The sequence below is a fragment of the Macaca mulatta genome, chromosome 1 (assembly GCF_049350105.2).
Source record: "Macaca mulatta isolate MMU2019108-1 chromosome 1, T2T-MMU8v2.0, whole genome shotgun sequence".
NCBI lineage: Eukaryota > Metazoa > Chordata > Mammalia > Primates > Cercopithecidae > Macaca > Macaca mulatta.
Window position 1 is genome coordinate 18151451 of NC_133406.1, and position 13777 is coordinate 18165227.

The following is a 13777-nucleotide window of genomic DNA, read 5'->3' on the forward strand; positions in this document are numbered from 1 at the left end:
TGATTATATAGGGCCATGTATAAGGTAATATTGAGCATAATCAAAATTACCCTTAAAAGTCTCTTAAGGAAGGCTGGGCATGGTGGCTCATGCCTGTAATCCCAGCACTTTGGGAGGCCGAGGTGGGCTGATCACTTGAGGTCAGGAGTTCCAGACCAGCCTGGGAAACATGGTGAAACTCCATCTTTACTAAAAATACAACAACAACAACAAAAAGAAATCAGCTGGGCATGGTGGCACATGCCTGTAATCCCAGCTACTTGGGAGGCTGAAGCAGGAGAGTCACTTGAACCTGGGAGGTGGAGGCTGTAGTGAGCTGAGATCGTGCCATTGCACTCCAGCCTGGGGGACAGAGTGACTCCATCTCCAAAAAAAAAAAAAAAAAGAAAAAGAAAAAGAAAAATCTCTTAAGAAGATGCTATATTAAAATCTAACAAACTATGTCTCCTGAAATCCCACAACAACAAAATGCATTTCTTAGCTGAGCACGGTGGCATGTACCTGCAGTCCAAGCTGCTCAGGGGGCTGAGGTAGGAGGACAGCTTGAGGCCAGGAGTTCCAGGCTGTAGTGCGCTCCGTTTGGACCTGTGAATAGCCACTGCGCTCCAGCATGGACAACGCAGCACGACCTCATCTCCAAGAAAAAACAAAAAAGACACATTTATTGTCTCCAGCAGGGGAATAGATTGTGCTTTCTTCTGTCAAATGCCAGATAATGTAACTGACTTGCATTTAGAAGGCATTTTTGGAAAAAAAGATGTATTTTGAACACTCCCTCCATGTAAGGCAAACAAGAGCTGAAATCGACGAAGAGACTAACAGCAGATTTGTATGTCCTTACCCATGCTCACCTCAGGCATGAGCTTTTGCAAAGTTCTTCTGTCCCTCTCCTTTAAAAAACGGTTATCAGGCCGGGCACAGTGGCTCGCACCTGTAATCCCAGCAATTTGGGAGGCTGAGGTGGGTGAATCACCTGAGGTCAGGAGTTCGAGACCAGCCTGGCCAACATGGTGAAACCCTGTCTCTACTAAAAATACAAAAACTAGCCAGGTGTGCTGTCAGGTACCTGTAATCCCAGCTACTCAGGAGGCTGAAGCAGGATAATCGCCTGAACCAGGGCGGTAAAGGTTGCAGTGAGCCGAGATTGGCCACCAGACTCCAGCCTGGGTAACACAGCAAGATTCCGTCTCAAAACAACAAAACAAAAACCAATAATCATTATTATTATTATGTTTGCTTTTGCTGAATGTATGTAATCCAATGGGTGGAATTAAGTGCAGATACGACAACATTTCTCTGGTGGTTCAGCTGTTTGGGCTGGGGTGTCCACATGTCCATACTGAGGCCCTCTTCAGTGCCAGTCAGGGCTGGGTGGGAAGAAAAGGAACCTGGGGCCTGTCCGCCTGAATCCTCAATTCAGTTGAAAGTCCAAGGATTCAGAAGCTTCTCAGTTCAATCCAGGACACCCAGGTCTCTGTGAAGGTGTATTTTTCAAGTCAAGTTGGTAACTTCTAGATATTTAGAGATATGGTATAGGACCCTCTGTTTGTATTCTTGCTTTGGTCCTACACTGAATACGTAGAATGTTTTCTTGAATTGGAGGGAGAAGCAGCAGTGGGGGCTTTCCTACATACCTGCACAGTGCAAACAATTTCAAATTGTTGGGAAGGCCCGCAGCCATTCTCACTGTCTCTCCCCAAGTCTCCTGGGCTCCTGCTATTTCCTTCTCCCAGGCAGTCTTATACTGTACTACAAGTAAATCCCAAATGCTTCTTACTTTCTGAGGTAGAGAATTCCGATGCCTGCATGGCACCTGTTTTCTAGAACCTGCTACTTAAAGTGTGGATCACAGGCCACAATAGCAGCAGAATCAGGAAGCCTGGTGGAAATGCAGCCTCTCAACTGCCTGTGAGGCAGCATTTCCTATTCCTTGGAGCCCTAAGGAACATAGTGGGGAAATGCTGGCAGAGAAGCAGTGGATGCTATAGGAAAATGTGGGACAGGGCAGGGGAAGAGAGGAGCAAAGGTAGGGCCTCCAACCTTGAAGAAGAATAAGAAAATGGAAAAGAAATGGTGAGAAAAGCAAAAACAAATCCAGGACAACAACAAAAGCCTGAATGAAGAGAGTTTTCTCCAGGGGACCAGAACCACCACAGCCTCCTGTCTCATTCAGCAGAGGGGCTGACGAGGGTGAGAACAAGAGAAAGACCCTACCTAGACTTGACAATCAGGAGGCAGAGTGAAACATGGGAGTGTGTTGAGGGGAGGGCCTTGGCTTGTAGGGATGGAGGGTGGGAGGAGAGGACCAGAGTCTGGAGGTGGTGAGAAAATGGAATGGAGGGGAATCTGTCCACTTTGGAGAGACAGAGGAAACAGGTAGGAAATGCCCCATGTGCATTTGGATGACAAATGGACAATACTGGTTTCTTTCCAGCCAGGCTGCCCCAGAGAGGCAGAAGGAGAAAACACAGCCAGGCAGCTCTGGGCAGAGGGAGAGAACACAGTCTAGTGGTGGAGGGGTAGCTTTGGTCTCTTCTAAGGCATAAGGACCTGACCCTCCTTAAATAGCCCAAAGTCACCCCACACCCCTCTGCATCAGGCTGCAGTGTCCACTGCTGGCTTCTGTCCTGCTGGGCCACATCTCTGATCCTTCAGAGGTGCCCCTAGCTAAGCCACAGGAAGCCCCCAGAGCACCTTCCTTCCTTTTCAGCCTTCCTGGGCTGAGTAAGGACATGCTCATATTTGGAGGAAGATAGGACAAACCCCAGGGCAAGAGGTAGGTGCCATGTGAGGGCCTTTCTGGTGCCATCTCTCTTGCCTAAGGTGCTGAGACCATAAGAGTCCTGGGGAAGTAGCAACTCTCAGGGCAAGCCTGGTCACTTCCAACCCAGCATTCTTGGAACCCAGCCCCTTTTACTGTTGTCTGATGGGTTTTTCTTGCCCGAAGCACAGATAGAGCCAATTTACCAAGACAGCAATATTGTAACAGAGAAATAGTTGAATAAATGGAGCTGGCTAAGTAGAAGACTGGGGTTTATTACTCAAATCAGTCTCCTCCAAAATTCAGAGACTGAGATTTTTAAAGAATGATTTGGTGGGCAGGGGGTGAGGGAATGGGTGCTGCTAATTGATTAGGGATAAAATCACAATGGTGTGGTCTTCATGCTCCTCTAGGTGGGGGCGAGAGGACCCAGTGGGGTCAGTTAGTTGTCAGAAATGCAAGTTAGAAAAACACCTTAAAAAAAAAAATCTTAGGTTCTACAATAGTGGTGTTATCTACGGGAGTAATTGGGGACGCTACAAATTTTTTGACTTCCAGAACAGTGCTGGTTCCATTTAACTATGCCTATGTCCCTCTCATGACCCTAACCTTGTGGACTTTCGTTAGTTTTACAAAGGCACTTTAGTTTTGGGAAGGGTTATTATCATCCTTGCTTTAAGGTTAAACCATAAACTAAATTCCTTTCAAAGTTAGGTTGGTCTATACCCAGGAATAAACAAGAAAAGCTTGAAGGTTAGAAGCAAGATAGAGTTAGGTATGTTAGATTTCTCTTACTGTCATTTTGCAAAGGCAGATTCATTGCCTCCAGGCACTCAGTTCTGCTCTCCACTCCCTCCCTGTTGCTTGGGCTGGCGGGCTCTCACCCTCCCACTCTCAGCCTCCCTTCCAACTATTTCCCTGGACTGCTCGCTCCTTCTCCTCACACAGCTGGCTTCAAATCTAAATTTAAAAACTTAACCTAAATAAAAAAATCCTGCAGTGGTTTTTTTTGGAATTACTATCACATTTGACATACGCAGAAACTGAGGCACAGGAGGTCGTCTGTTGGTGTCACACTCCAGAACACTGGTGCTGGGGTTGGAATGCAGGTGGCCAGGCTCCAGGGCCCCCTCTGTGCCTCTTTGAGGAGACAATTTCCTCCTCAGCCTGAGACCTCCTCCACCACGCTCAGGCACAAACCTTCACGGCCAGGGAATCATTTGCCCAGGGGAGGGAGTGTACAGGGGTGCCCAGCAGAACACAGAGGTCAGCCGTCCTTTTCAACACAGAGGTCAGCTGTCCTTTTCAACACATTTCTAAACTTGGCCACAGCAGCGAAGTGGCCACCCAGTGTACTTTGGACTTACATGTGCTTGGCTCTGTGTCTGTAGGAGAAAGAGAGGTGGTTTTGCTTTTGTTTTGTTTTTTTTATTTTTATTTATTTATTTTTTTTAGATGGAGTCTCACTCTGTCGCCCAGGCTGGAGTGCAGTGGCGCAATCTACGCTCACTGCAAGCTCCGCCTCCCGGGTTCACGCCATTCTCCTGCCTCAGCCTCCCCAGTAGCTGGGACTACAGGCACCTGCCACCATGCCCGGCTAATTTTTTGTATTTTTAGTAGGGACGGGGTTTCACCGCGTTAGCCAGGGTGGTCTCGATCTCCTGACCTTGTGATCCACCCGCCTCGGCCTCCCAAAGTGCTGGGATTACAGGCTTGAGCCACCGCGCCCGGCCCGCTTTTGGTTTTTAAGTTTCACAAGCTTAGCTGTGACCATCGTGAGGCAAATACAGGAGAGGCAGAAGGCAGTGTGGTGAGATAAAGCCAGTTCTTCACCCCAAAAGGAGTGGAGCCAGGGAAGCAGACGAGGAAGCAATAGAGGCAGCTTCTGATGTAATGTGGACCCTCCAGGTCTCCACCACTCCACCTTCCCCGCCCACACTTCCTCTCCTTTAAGCGCCCTGTCTAGGCGGTCGGAGTGATCCCTGGCCCCGTGCTTTGTCTCTTCTCAGGACTGAGAGACTCTGTCATCTCTTTCTCACCATGCTTCCCCTACCTGTGTGCCAGGTGAACCTCCTTATCCTTCACCCTCTGTTCTTTTTCTCCTACAAGAAAGTTATGGATTTCCTCTGCAGAGCCACTGTGGCTTCTGCTTATTTCCACTGTAGCCTTTATCTGCCTTGTTATCATGCTACCCAGGGCAGAGAGAACGTCTTTCCATCCTAGGGTATGGTCCCTGGCTAGGGCTCTATCCTCAGACCCGTGGTCACAGACCTAGGTGAAGACAGGGATTTTTGTTCTCCTCCCAAACGTTGCATTTCCCAAGACCACCCTGGCCTGCTACGTCCCCATCCTGTGCCTATAAAAACCCCGAGACCCTAGCAGGTAAACACACAGGCGGCTGGACGTTAAGGGCATATTCACAGGCACCGGCAGGCCGGCAGGCCATTGACCAGCAGAACAACTCGGAGTTTAGCTGGGGTGGTCAGAGAAGAGTTGGCCGCTCAGTAGCCACCCTCCAGGGGAAAACCTTCCCACTCCATCCCCTTCTGGCTTCCCCCACCTGCCAAGAGCTATTTCCACTCAATAAAACCCTGAACTCATTCCCCAAGTGCAGGTGTGGTCTGATTCTTCCAGTACATGAAAGCAAGAATCCCAGGATACAGAAAGCCCTCTGTCCTTGTGATAAGGCAGGGGTCCAACTGAGCTGACTAACACAAGCCGCCTACGGACGGCTAAACTAAAAGAGCATCCTGTAACACACGCCCACTGGGGCTTCAGCTGTAAACCCTCACCCCTCGATACTGCCATGGGGTCAGAGCCCCACAGCCTGCCCATCTGTATGCTTTGAGTTTGAGCAGCGGGGCACTGAAGAAGCGAGCCATATCCCATTGCATGCCCTGTGAGGGACAAGGGAACCTTTCCCGTTTCAGAGGCACCTGCTAATGCTGCTGCTTTTTTTCTTTTTGTTTTTCTTTTTTTTTTTTGAATCTCATTGTGTCACCCAGGCTGGAGTGTAGTGGTGCGATCTTGGCTCATTGCCACCTCCGCCTCCCGGGTTCAAGTCATTCTCCTGCCTCAGCCTCCCGAGTAGCTGGGACTACAGGCATGCACCACCATGCCCAGCTAATTTTTGTATTTTTAGTAGAGACAGGGTTTCAACATGTTGGCCAGGCTGGTCTCAAACTCCTGACCTCAAGTAATCCACCCACCTCAGCCTCCCAAAGTGCTGGGATTACAGGTGTGAGCCACCACACTGGCCCCTACTAAAGCTTCTTAACTCTGCTGTGTATATACTGCTTAGAATGGGCATATTCTTTGGAGCTGGAGTTTGGAGAATGTCTCAAAGCTTCCTAAGCGTTGAAGACAGACACCATTCCTTCCTTAGGCTGTGCCGCCCACCAGCCTCTTCTCCTTGATGAACAGGGAAGAAGAGACACAACACTAGAAGGAAAAGGGAGTTCTGGCACAGTCCTGGTGTTTGTCTGTCCTTCCGAGATTGGCTCTGGGAGTGTGTGGATGCATTTTGGCTCCATGGTGAATGGCTGTTGGAGGGAAAGGATAGTGTGTTTAGATTTCTGCTCTGTCACTTGTGAGTGGTGAGGCCTTGGGCAAGCACCTGACCTTGTAGAGATTCTGCTTTTTTACTTGTAAAATACTTTCTTCATAGGGATGCTATGAGAACAAATGACAGGCACCGTAAGGATTCAATGGATGCTTGTTTCCTTGATAGCACTTAGCACAGCCTAGTGCTTTTGTCTGTGTGCTTGCTTTTCATTCTCTTCCTCATCTATTAGATGACAAGCTTGATAAGAGCTGGGTCTTATGCTCATTGTTCCTGGGAGCCTAGCACAGTGTCTGGCACAGAATGAATGAATGAATGAATGAATGAATGAATGTGTACTGAATAACATACTGTGATAGCACACTAGTTTGAGATTCCAGCCTCTGAGTTTTATTCTCATCACTAACACTGAGATATTCCCTGAGCTTGAGTAGATCACTTTTTCTCTGTCTCTAGACTAGTTTCCCCAACCATTAGGTGAAGTAAATTTAACCTCTTTCTTCTTAATAGGAATATTATTAGGACCTACGTGCTAACGTGTCCAAAGTACTTAGTGCTTCTCAGATGAAGGTTTCTATTAAGTAGGTACGATTAATCTCAGGGAGTTCCTTGATTTTCCCCCAAATACAGGATACATGGCAAGGGTGGTTTTTGCTTTTTCTGAGGAGATTGGGAGATTTTGCAATAGTGGATCCCATATAGCGATTGTTTATTGATATAGGAACATAACTAATGTTTCTGAAATGTAGCTTCCTTGATTTGATCTCTATTATATGATGTTTTCAAAAGAGCTTAATCAGAGCCCTCCATATTTCTGTTTGTTGGCAACAGGAGTGCCCTGTTGCTAGGAAGTTCACATGGGCATTGCGGAAGGTGACAGCCACTGTAGGTGCCAGACCCAAAGGGAGAAGGGGATGGGGACAACATGCGGCAAGGAGGTTCTCTGGGGACTGCTTGTCCATGTGGGCACACTGCCACCTGTGTCATCAGGTGTCCTCCTTGCAGCAACTGCTCAGGGGTTGCCAGAGCTGCGTGACTGTTGTCCTTATGTGGCAGTCAGTACCCACAGTCTGCTTCCTGCTGTGGCCATGGCAGCAACAGTGGCCATAGCATAGAGGAGAGGGGATGTGGTAAAGGTCGGTGAGATGGCATTTAATCCAGATCTTCAGAAATTGGTAGAACTTGGACAGGCAGGCCTGAGGAAGAGCAGCTTTCTAACCAAATGGTCTGATGCAAATCAAAGCACAAAGGTCACAATGAGGATGGTCTGTACCCAGGGCTTTGGTGATGTGCTGTCACTGGTGATGGCTGGTGAAGGCCAGAAAGAGCTGCTATCTAAAGTAATAACAAAAATAGAGACACCCAACCAGAGGGTCTGTGAAAGAGGAGGAGGCCTGCAGAGGGGCACAGGGTGATTGTAGAGGAGGAGGCCTGCAGAGGGGCACAGGGTGATTGTAGAGGAGGAGGCCTGCAGAGGGATGCAGGGTGATTGAGGAGGGGGAGGCTGGCAGAGGGGGGCAGGGTGATTGAGGAGGGGGAGGCGGGTGGGGGGGGTAGGGTGACTGAGGAGGGGGAGGCCAGTGTGGGGTGGGGGCAGGGTGATTGGAGATGGGGAGGCCTGCAGAGGGGTGCAGGGTGATTGAGGAGGGGGAGGCTGGCAGAGGAGGGGCAAGGTGATTGGAGAGGGGAAGGCCAGCTGGTGGGGGAGAGAGGCAGGGTGATTGAAGAAGGGGAGGCTGGCAGAGGGGGGGCAGGGTGATTGAGGATGGGGAGGCCAGCAGAGGGGTGCAGGGTGGTTGGAGAGGGAGTAACCCGGAGTTGGGAAGACCAGGCACACCAGATAGACAATTCGACCTGGAGTATGCTAGTGGCAGTGGAAGAGGAAAGAAAAGGACGGCATACTTTGAAGACCATTGCAAGCATGACATAACTTTTTCCTTGAGTAGACCTGCAGTATGAAGCCATGAGCTGAATTATTAATACAACATGACATTTGGGGGCCAACTTGTAGGCAAGATGCCCTCCTCCATCCACCTCTCATTCATTTAAAAAGGATTAACTGAAGGCTCCCCTGAGGCTCTGGCAGTGGTTTTCATGGACCCGAAGGTGGGGAGCCATCTGAGAGGGAAGGCTGTCCTCCCTTACTTCTCATCCTGCAGAAACTTCATAGACAACTGTTTTCACTTTTCTGTATTTGTTCCCATTATTCATAACATCTTGGTATTTTGATATATTTCAGGTTAATGGAATTCAAGAACATAAATTCAAGCGGATAATATAATGAAAATACTACTATCTCCATAAGTCGGTCTTTTTAACTGCCTAAAGTTTTAACCAAGTCCCAGAGCTTTGGCTAATGATGAAAGAGGTAACAGAACAAACTCAAGTCTCTCGTCGAGCAGATGGAGCTGGTGGATTCCAGGACACTCCCCAAGGGAGCCAGGGATGACCATCTACGGATCTCAAAGTGCTGACATTTGCAAACCAGGACCCAGGAGCCCATTTAACAAATGTCAGGGCAGCCTGCAGAGAGGAATGGAAGGAAGAAACATGCATTCCACATCTGGGAGTGTTTAGAAGTTGGAAACCGATCATTTAGAAGAAGAGAGGAATTCCCTTTACTTCTCAATCAATAAATCATTGCCACATAGTTTAATAGCCTCCTCTCCGTTGGCCTCTTATTTTTAAATCTCCCTCATCCTCCCTCTCTCTCTAACTGCATTTATACACGGTTATTAAACCAAAGATTTATATGAGTTTAAAGCCATTTCCACATGTATAATGTGGAAATGTTGGCATTATTCTTTCCAGGACACCAAAATTTATGTGAGGTCAAACTATAAAGGAGACAAACTGTCTCTTTTGTGCCTGCCCTCCCTCTGTCTCCAGGGAAGAGCTCTTTTGGGTGGAGGTGATCATGAGCTCTTTTGGGTGGAGGTGATCATGAGGACTTCCTGGAGGAGGGGGCATTTGAGCAAGGTCCTAAGGACAGGATTACTGTAGTTGGAGATAACCAGGTAGGAATTCCAGGTGAAGGGAAAAAAGAGTAAATAACTGATTCTAGAGTTATTTACAGGTATACCTTGTTTTATTGCATTTCACTTTATTGTGTTTCACAGATACTATGTTTTTTACAAATTGAAGATTCACGGCAACCCTGTATCGAATGAGTCTATCGGTGCCATTTTCCCAACAGCATATGCTCGCTTTGTGTCTCTGTCAGCATTTTTTGTCAATAAGGTCTTTTTAAAATAATGTATGTCCTTTTTTTTTTTTTTTTTTTTTTTGAGACGGAGTCTTGCTCTGTCGCCCAGGCTGGAGCGCAGTGACCAGATCTCGGCTCACTGCAAGCTCCGCCTCCCGGGTTCCCGCCATTCTCCTGCCTCAGCCTCCCGAGTAGCTGGGACTACAGGCGCCCGCCACCTCGCCCGGCTAGTTTTTTGTATTTTTTAGTAGAGACGGGGTTTCACCGTGTTAGCCAGGATGGTCTCGATCTCCTGACCTCGTGATCCACCCGTCTCGGCCTCCCAAAGTGCTGGGATTACAGGCTTGAGCCACCGCGCCCGGCCGTATGTACTTTTTTTAAAGACATAATATCATTGCACACTTAAGAGGCTATAGTATAGTGCAAACACAGCTTTGATAAGCTCTGGGGAACCACAACATTTATGTGACTTGCTTTATTGTGATATCTGCTTTATTGCAGTGGTCTGGAACTGAACTTGAATTATCTCTGAGGTATGCCTGTATATTTTTATAGAGGCTAATAATCTTAAAGGCCTGTCTAAATGTAAACATTCAGGTAGGTAGGAGATGTTTATTGCTTCTGAGAAGTTGTTTAGCATTTTTCACAGAGCAGTTAAGCCTGTTGTCTTTGCTAAGTATGGTATAGACAGAAAGAAGGGTCCAGTTTTGAGTCTCATGTGAGTCACGTGGTTTTGCCCAGAGAAGACGATTCTGTTCCAGGCTGTAGGTGCAGAGAGCACCCCAGACCCAGCATCACTTGCCTTGGTGACAAATCAGTGTCTCAGGGAAAACTCTCCCTACAGTTGGAAAAATAGCCCACAATATTCAAAGCACACTTTATGCCGAGAGTAGTTTGGAACATCATCTTCTCGTCTTCCCTCACTCGCGCCGGCCCTCCTTTGTCTTGCCCATGAACACTGCTCTCCAATTACGCAGTGACTCCCCTAAAGAAACCAAAGCTCACTCTCATGCACTCCCATACTGTACCGGTGCCGGGGGTCGGGAGAGCAGAGAACAGTCCCATTGCAGGGCAGCATCTGGAATAACCAGCCACAGATGCAGGCATGAGTCATCGTCCTCTGGGAGCCTCGCCCGCATCCCTGCTGAAGGCCCACGCGGGGCAGGCCAGCTTGATCTACTGCCCATTGCCCTGCCAGGGCTCAAGGCGTCAGAAGATTTCCCTCCCCAGGCTGCCATGTGTTTGCCACAGCGCACAGCACTTCACCAGCAGTTTGGCAATGGGCTCACGCAATGTTGGAGCTGGTCTCTCAGCTGTAAGAAGCAGGCTAGGACGCTGCCTGTGGCTTCTCCATGGCCTTGCAGGACATCTCCATGGAGAAGAACAGGCTCACAGATGACTGTTTTGAGACAGCAAGTTCACTGGACACCCATTTGTACCAAGGGCATACTTGGCATTCAGCTGTGTAGCAGGCACTTTGGGATGGGTGACAGAAAAAGAAGAACCCTGCCCTTATCTTCAGCTAAGGTAAAAGACCTGAAATAGCCATAGATAACACTGAGGGACCGTACATGCAGGCAGACATGACAAATACAACAGCTGTAAGTGTCGAGTGGACACAGAGTCAGGGACGCTGGGGTGGCTGGTGTGTGCTGAGGGAGGGGCCTTCGCATATGTCACCTCTGTCATTTGACGCTACCCTAGAACGTGGATAGTTACCCCATCTTAAAGAGGAAGAAACTGAGGCCCAGACAGGTATTTAGCAGAAGATTTTTGTGAGCCATACGTCACCCCTTCGCCCACCTCTGTGGTGGGCAGGTGAGTGATGACGGCGCTCCACCTCCAACACAACTCACTTCACTGTCTCAGGGCCTTTCTCCAAAGCCTTTGGGTCTTGTCAGCCCCCAGGGGTGCGCCCAGGGCAACCTTCAACCAGGGGGAATAGGAGTTGAGTCAACAGATAAAGATCCCAGCCTCCTGTTCTTTGGGGGGCCAATTCTGAGGGGCTTGTAACACGGTTCACAGACAGTGCCCCGTGTGACTGATCTCCAGTAGCCCACAGTGGCAGTGGGCTCAATGACACATAATTGTTTGATTTTTCCTACTTCCCATCCCTCATTCCGGCTTCCCTGGATCACTTCCCAAATTAACTACACATATCCAAGTCCATATCATAGTCTCTGCTTTTAGGGTAGCCCAAAGTAAGATAACAGGCTAAGGAGCTTGTTTAATGTCATCTATGAGGCTAAGGAGCTTGTTTAATGTCATCTATGAGGCTGCAAAGTGTCTGAACCAGGACATAAACAAACCTAGGGCTTCTGCCTCCCACCAACGTTCTCTGTGCCCTGTGTGACCCTGTCTCCCTGGAGGGGAAATTTCCCAAGAGTGCTGAGTTTTTTGTTTTTTTTTTTTTTGAGACGGAGTCTCGCTCTGTTGCCCAGGCTGGAGTGCGGTGGCGCGATCTCGGCTCTGCCTCCCAGGTTCACGCCATTCTCCTGCCTCAGCCTCCCGAGTAGCTGGGACTACAGGCACCCCCACCACGCCCGGCTAATTTTTTGTATTTTTAGTAGAGACAGGGTTTCACTGTGTTAGCCAGGACGGTCTCGATCTCCTGACCTCGTGATCTGCCCGCCTCGGCCTCTCAAAGTGCTGGGATTACAGGCGTGAGCCACTGTGCCTGGCCGAGTGCTGAGTTTTGAGCCAGACCTTGAAGAAAGTAATGGATGTCACTGGCATGGGAGAAAGAGACAGTGTTCTGGGCAGCATGAAAGACCTGATCAAAGGCACAGAAGAGAGACCCAGAAAGCTTTGAAAGGGACAGCAAGAGGCAGGCTCCCTGGATGTTGGCTGCACAGAGGTGAGGGGAGGAGGTGACAGATGAGACAGCGACTGCTCTACTCTTACCAAAGTCACCCGCAGCTCCTGAGTCATGAAATGACATGACACTAACAATATCCGGGATATGATGAGGTGGTACAGTGCAGAAAATGGATTTGAGTAGGTTGGGACTCAAAGGCAGTGATGCTGGCTCTTGTCCTTATGAACAGTTGTCTACCAGGCCATTTTGATTTCCTATGAGGCAGCGAAGGGTACCCTGGACACAAGTTTTGTTTTAAGGCATCCTTGTTTGTGCTCCTGGATTGCTGGAGGCTCCGGTCTGGTAACCTGTCCTTGAGTCATGACAGGGAGCAACGCTGTATTCAAGGGTGGTGACATGTTACCCTAGAACACTGGTATAGTTACCCCCATCTTAAAGAGGAAGAAATGGAGGCACAGACAGGTACTTAGCAGAAGATTTTTGTGAGCCACGCCTTACCTTTGAGCCCACCTCTGTGGTGGGTAGGTGGGTGATGGCAGTGCCCCACTTCAAGCACACCCCACTTCCCTGTCTTGGGACTTTCCACCAAAACGTTTGAATCTTGTCAGTCTCCAGCCCTCCCAGGGAAGACCCTAGGGCAACTTTCAACCACAGGGAAAGGGAGTTGAGTCAATGGATAAAGATCCCAGCCTCCTATCCCACCAATTTCAGAGTGTGGTCTCAGGACCAGTAGACCAGCATCATTTGGAAACTTGTTAAAAACTAAAGTTCTTGGCCAGGCACGGTGGCTTATGCCTGGAATTCCAGTGCTTTGGGAGGTCGAGGTGGGAGGATTGCTTCAGTTTGAGACCCATGTGGGCAACATAGCAAGACCCTGACTCTATTAAAAAGAAAAAGAAAAAAAAAAAAAGGTTCTTGGTCCCTACTGGGGACCTACTGAATCAGAAACTGTCGGGGTGGCGCCCTGAACTCTGATTTAACAAGGCCACTCTGCCATGCTTGAGCTTCGGAAGCACAGCTCGAGGATATGAACGTCTCTGCCAGTGTGTTCTACTTTAGCTGCTGTTTTCATTCTGCTGTTCTTAGTCCTAAAGTACTCCTTTAAGCCAAGCTGGGAAAGAAAACAGAAGTTAGTTCTTTGATAGCAGGTTCTCATTAAAACATAGACAAAACATCTAATAGAAAAATGTCTGACTAATGGACGACATCCGACTAATGTGATTTCACGGTGCCTGTTGCAGAGGAGATCCTCAATAATGTCAATTTCACTTTTCTAAGCAGGGAGATAAGATAAAACATGAGAATATGGTAAGCAAATGCCAAAGAAACAAATATATAAGTAATTATTTTAAATGATAAAGTGAATTTCTACTGGAAGACACCAGAAACACATGAGTAGAACAGACAGCATTTCCCTGTTGTTGTGCTCTG

At 48.5% G+C, this 13777-nt stretch overlaps 1 protein-coding gene and 1 long non-coding RNA gene across 6 annotated transcripts in view; one reads left to right on the plus strand and one right to left on the minus strand.

The window, feature by feature from the left end:
* TTC13 (tetratricopeptide repeat domain 13) overlaps window positions 1–8981 on the plus strand; it is a 102386-nt gene extending 93405 nt beyond the window's left edge. For all 5 annotated transcript variants that reach the window (XM_015126100.3, XM_028849741.2, XM_077998754.1 and 2 more), the window contains one exon: window positions 8563–8981. In XM_015126100.3, the coding sequence (XP_014981586.3) occupies window positions 8563–8599 (37 nt within the window). In that variant the 3' untranslated portion in view covers window positions 8600–8981. The remainder of the gene's footprint in view (window positions 1–8562) is intronic.
* Window positions 8623–13153, minus strand: LOC144340234 (uncharacterized). The gene is made up of 3 exons (XR_013416065.1): window positions 12845–13153; window positions 12433–12693; window positions 8623–8846 (listed from the first exon to the last, which is right to left on the minus strand). It is a non-coding gene; the product is annotated as an uncharacterized LOC144340234 (long non-coding RNA).
* Between the last annotated feature and the right edge of the window lie 624 nt (window positions 13154–13777).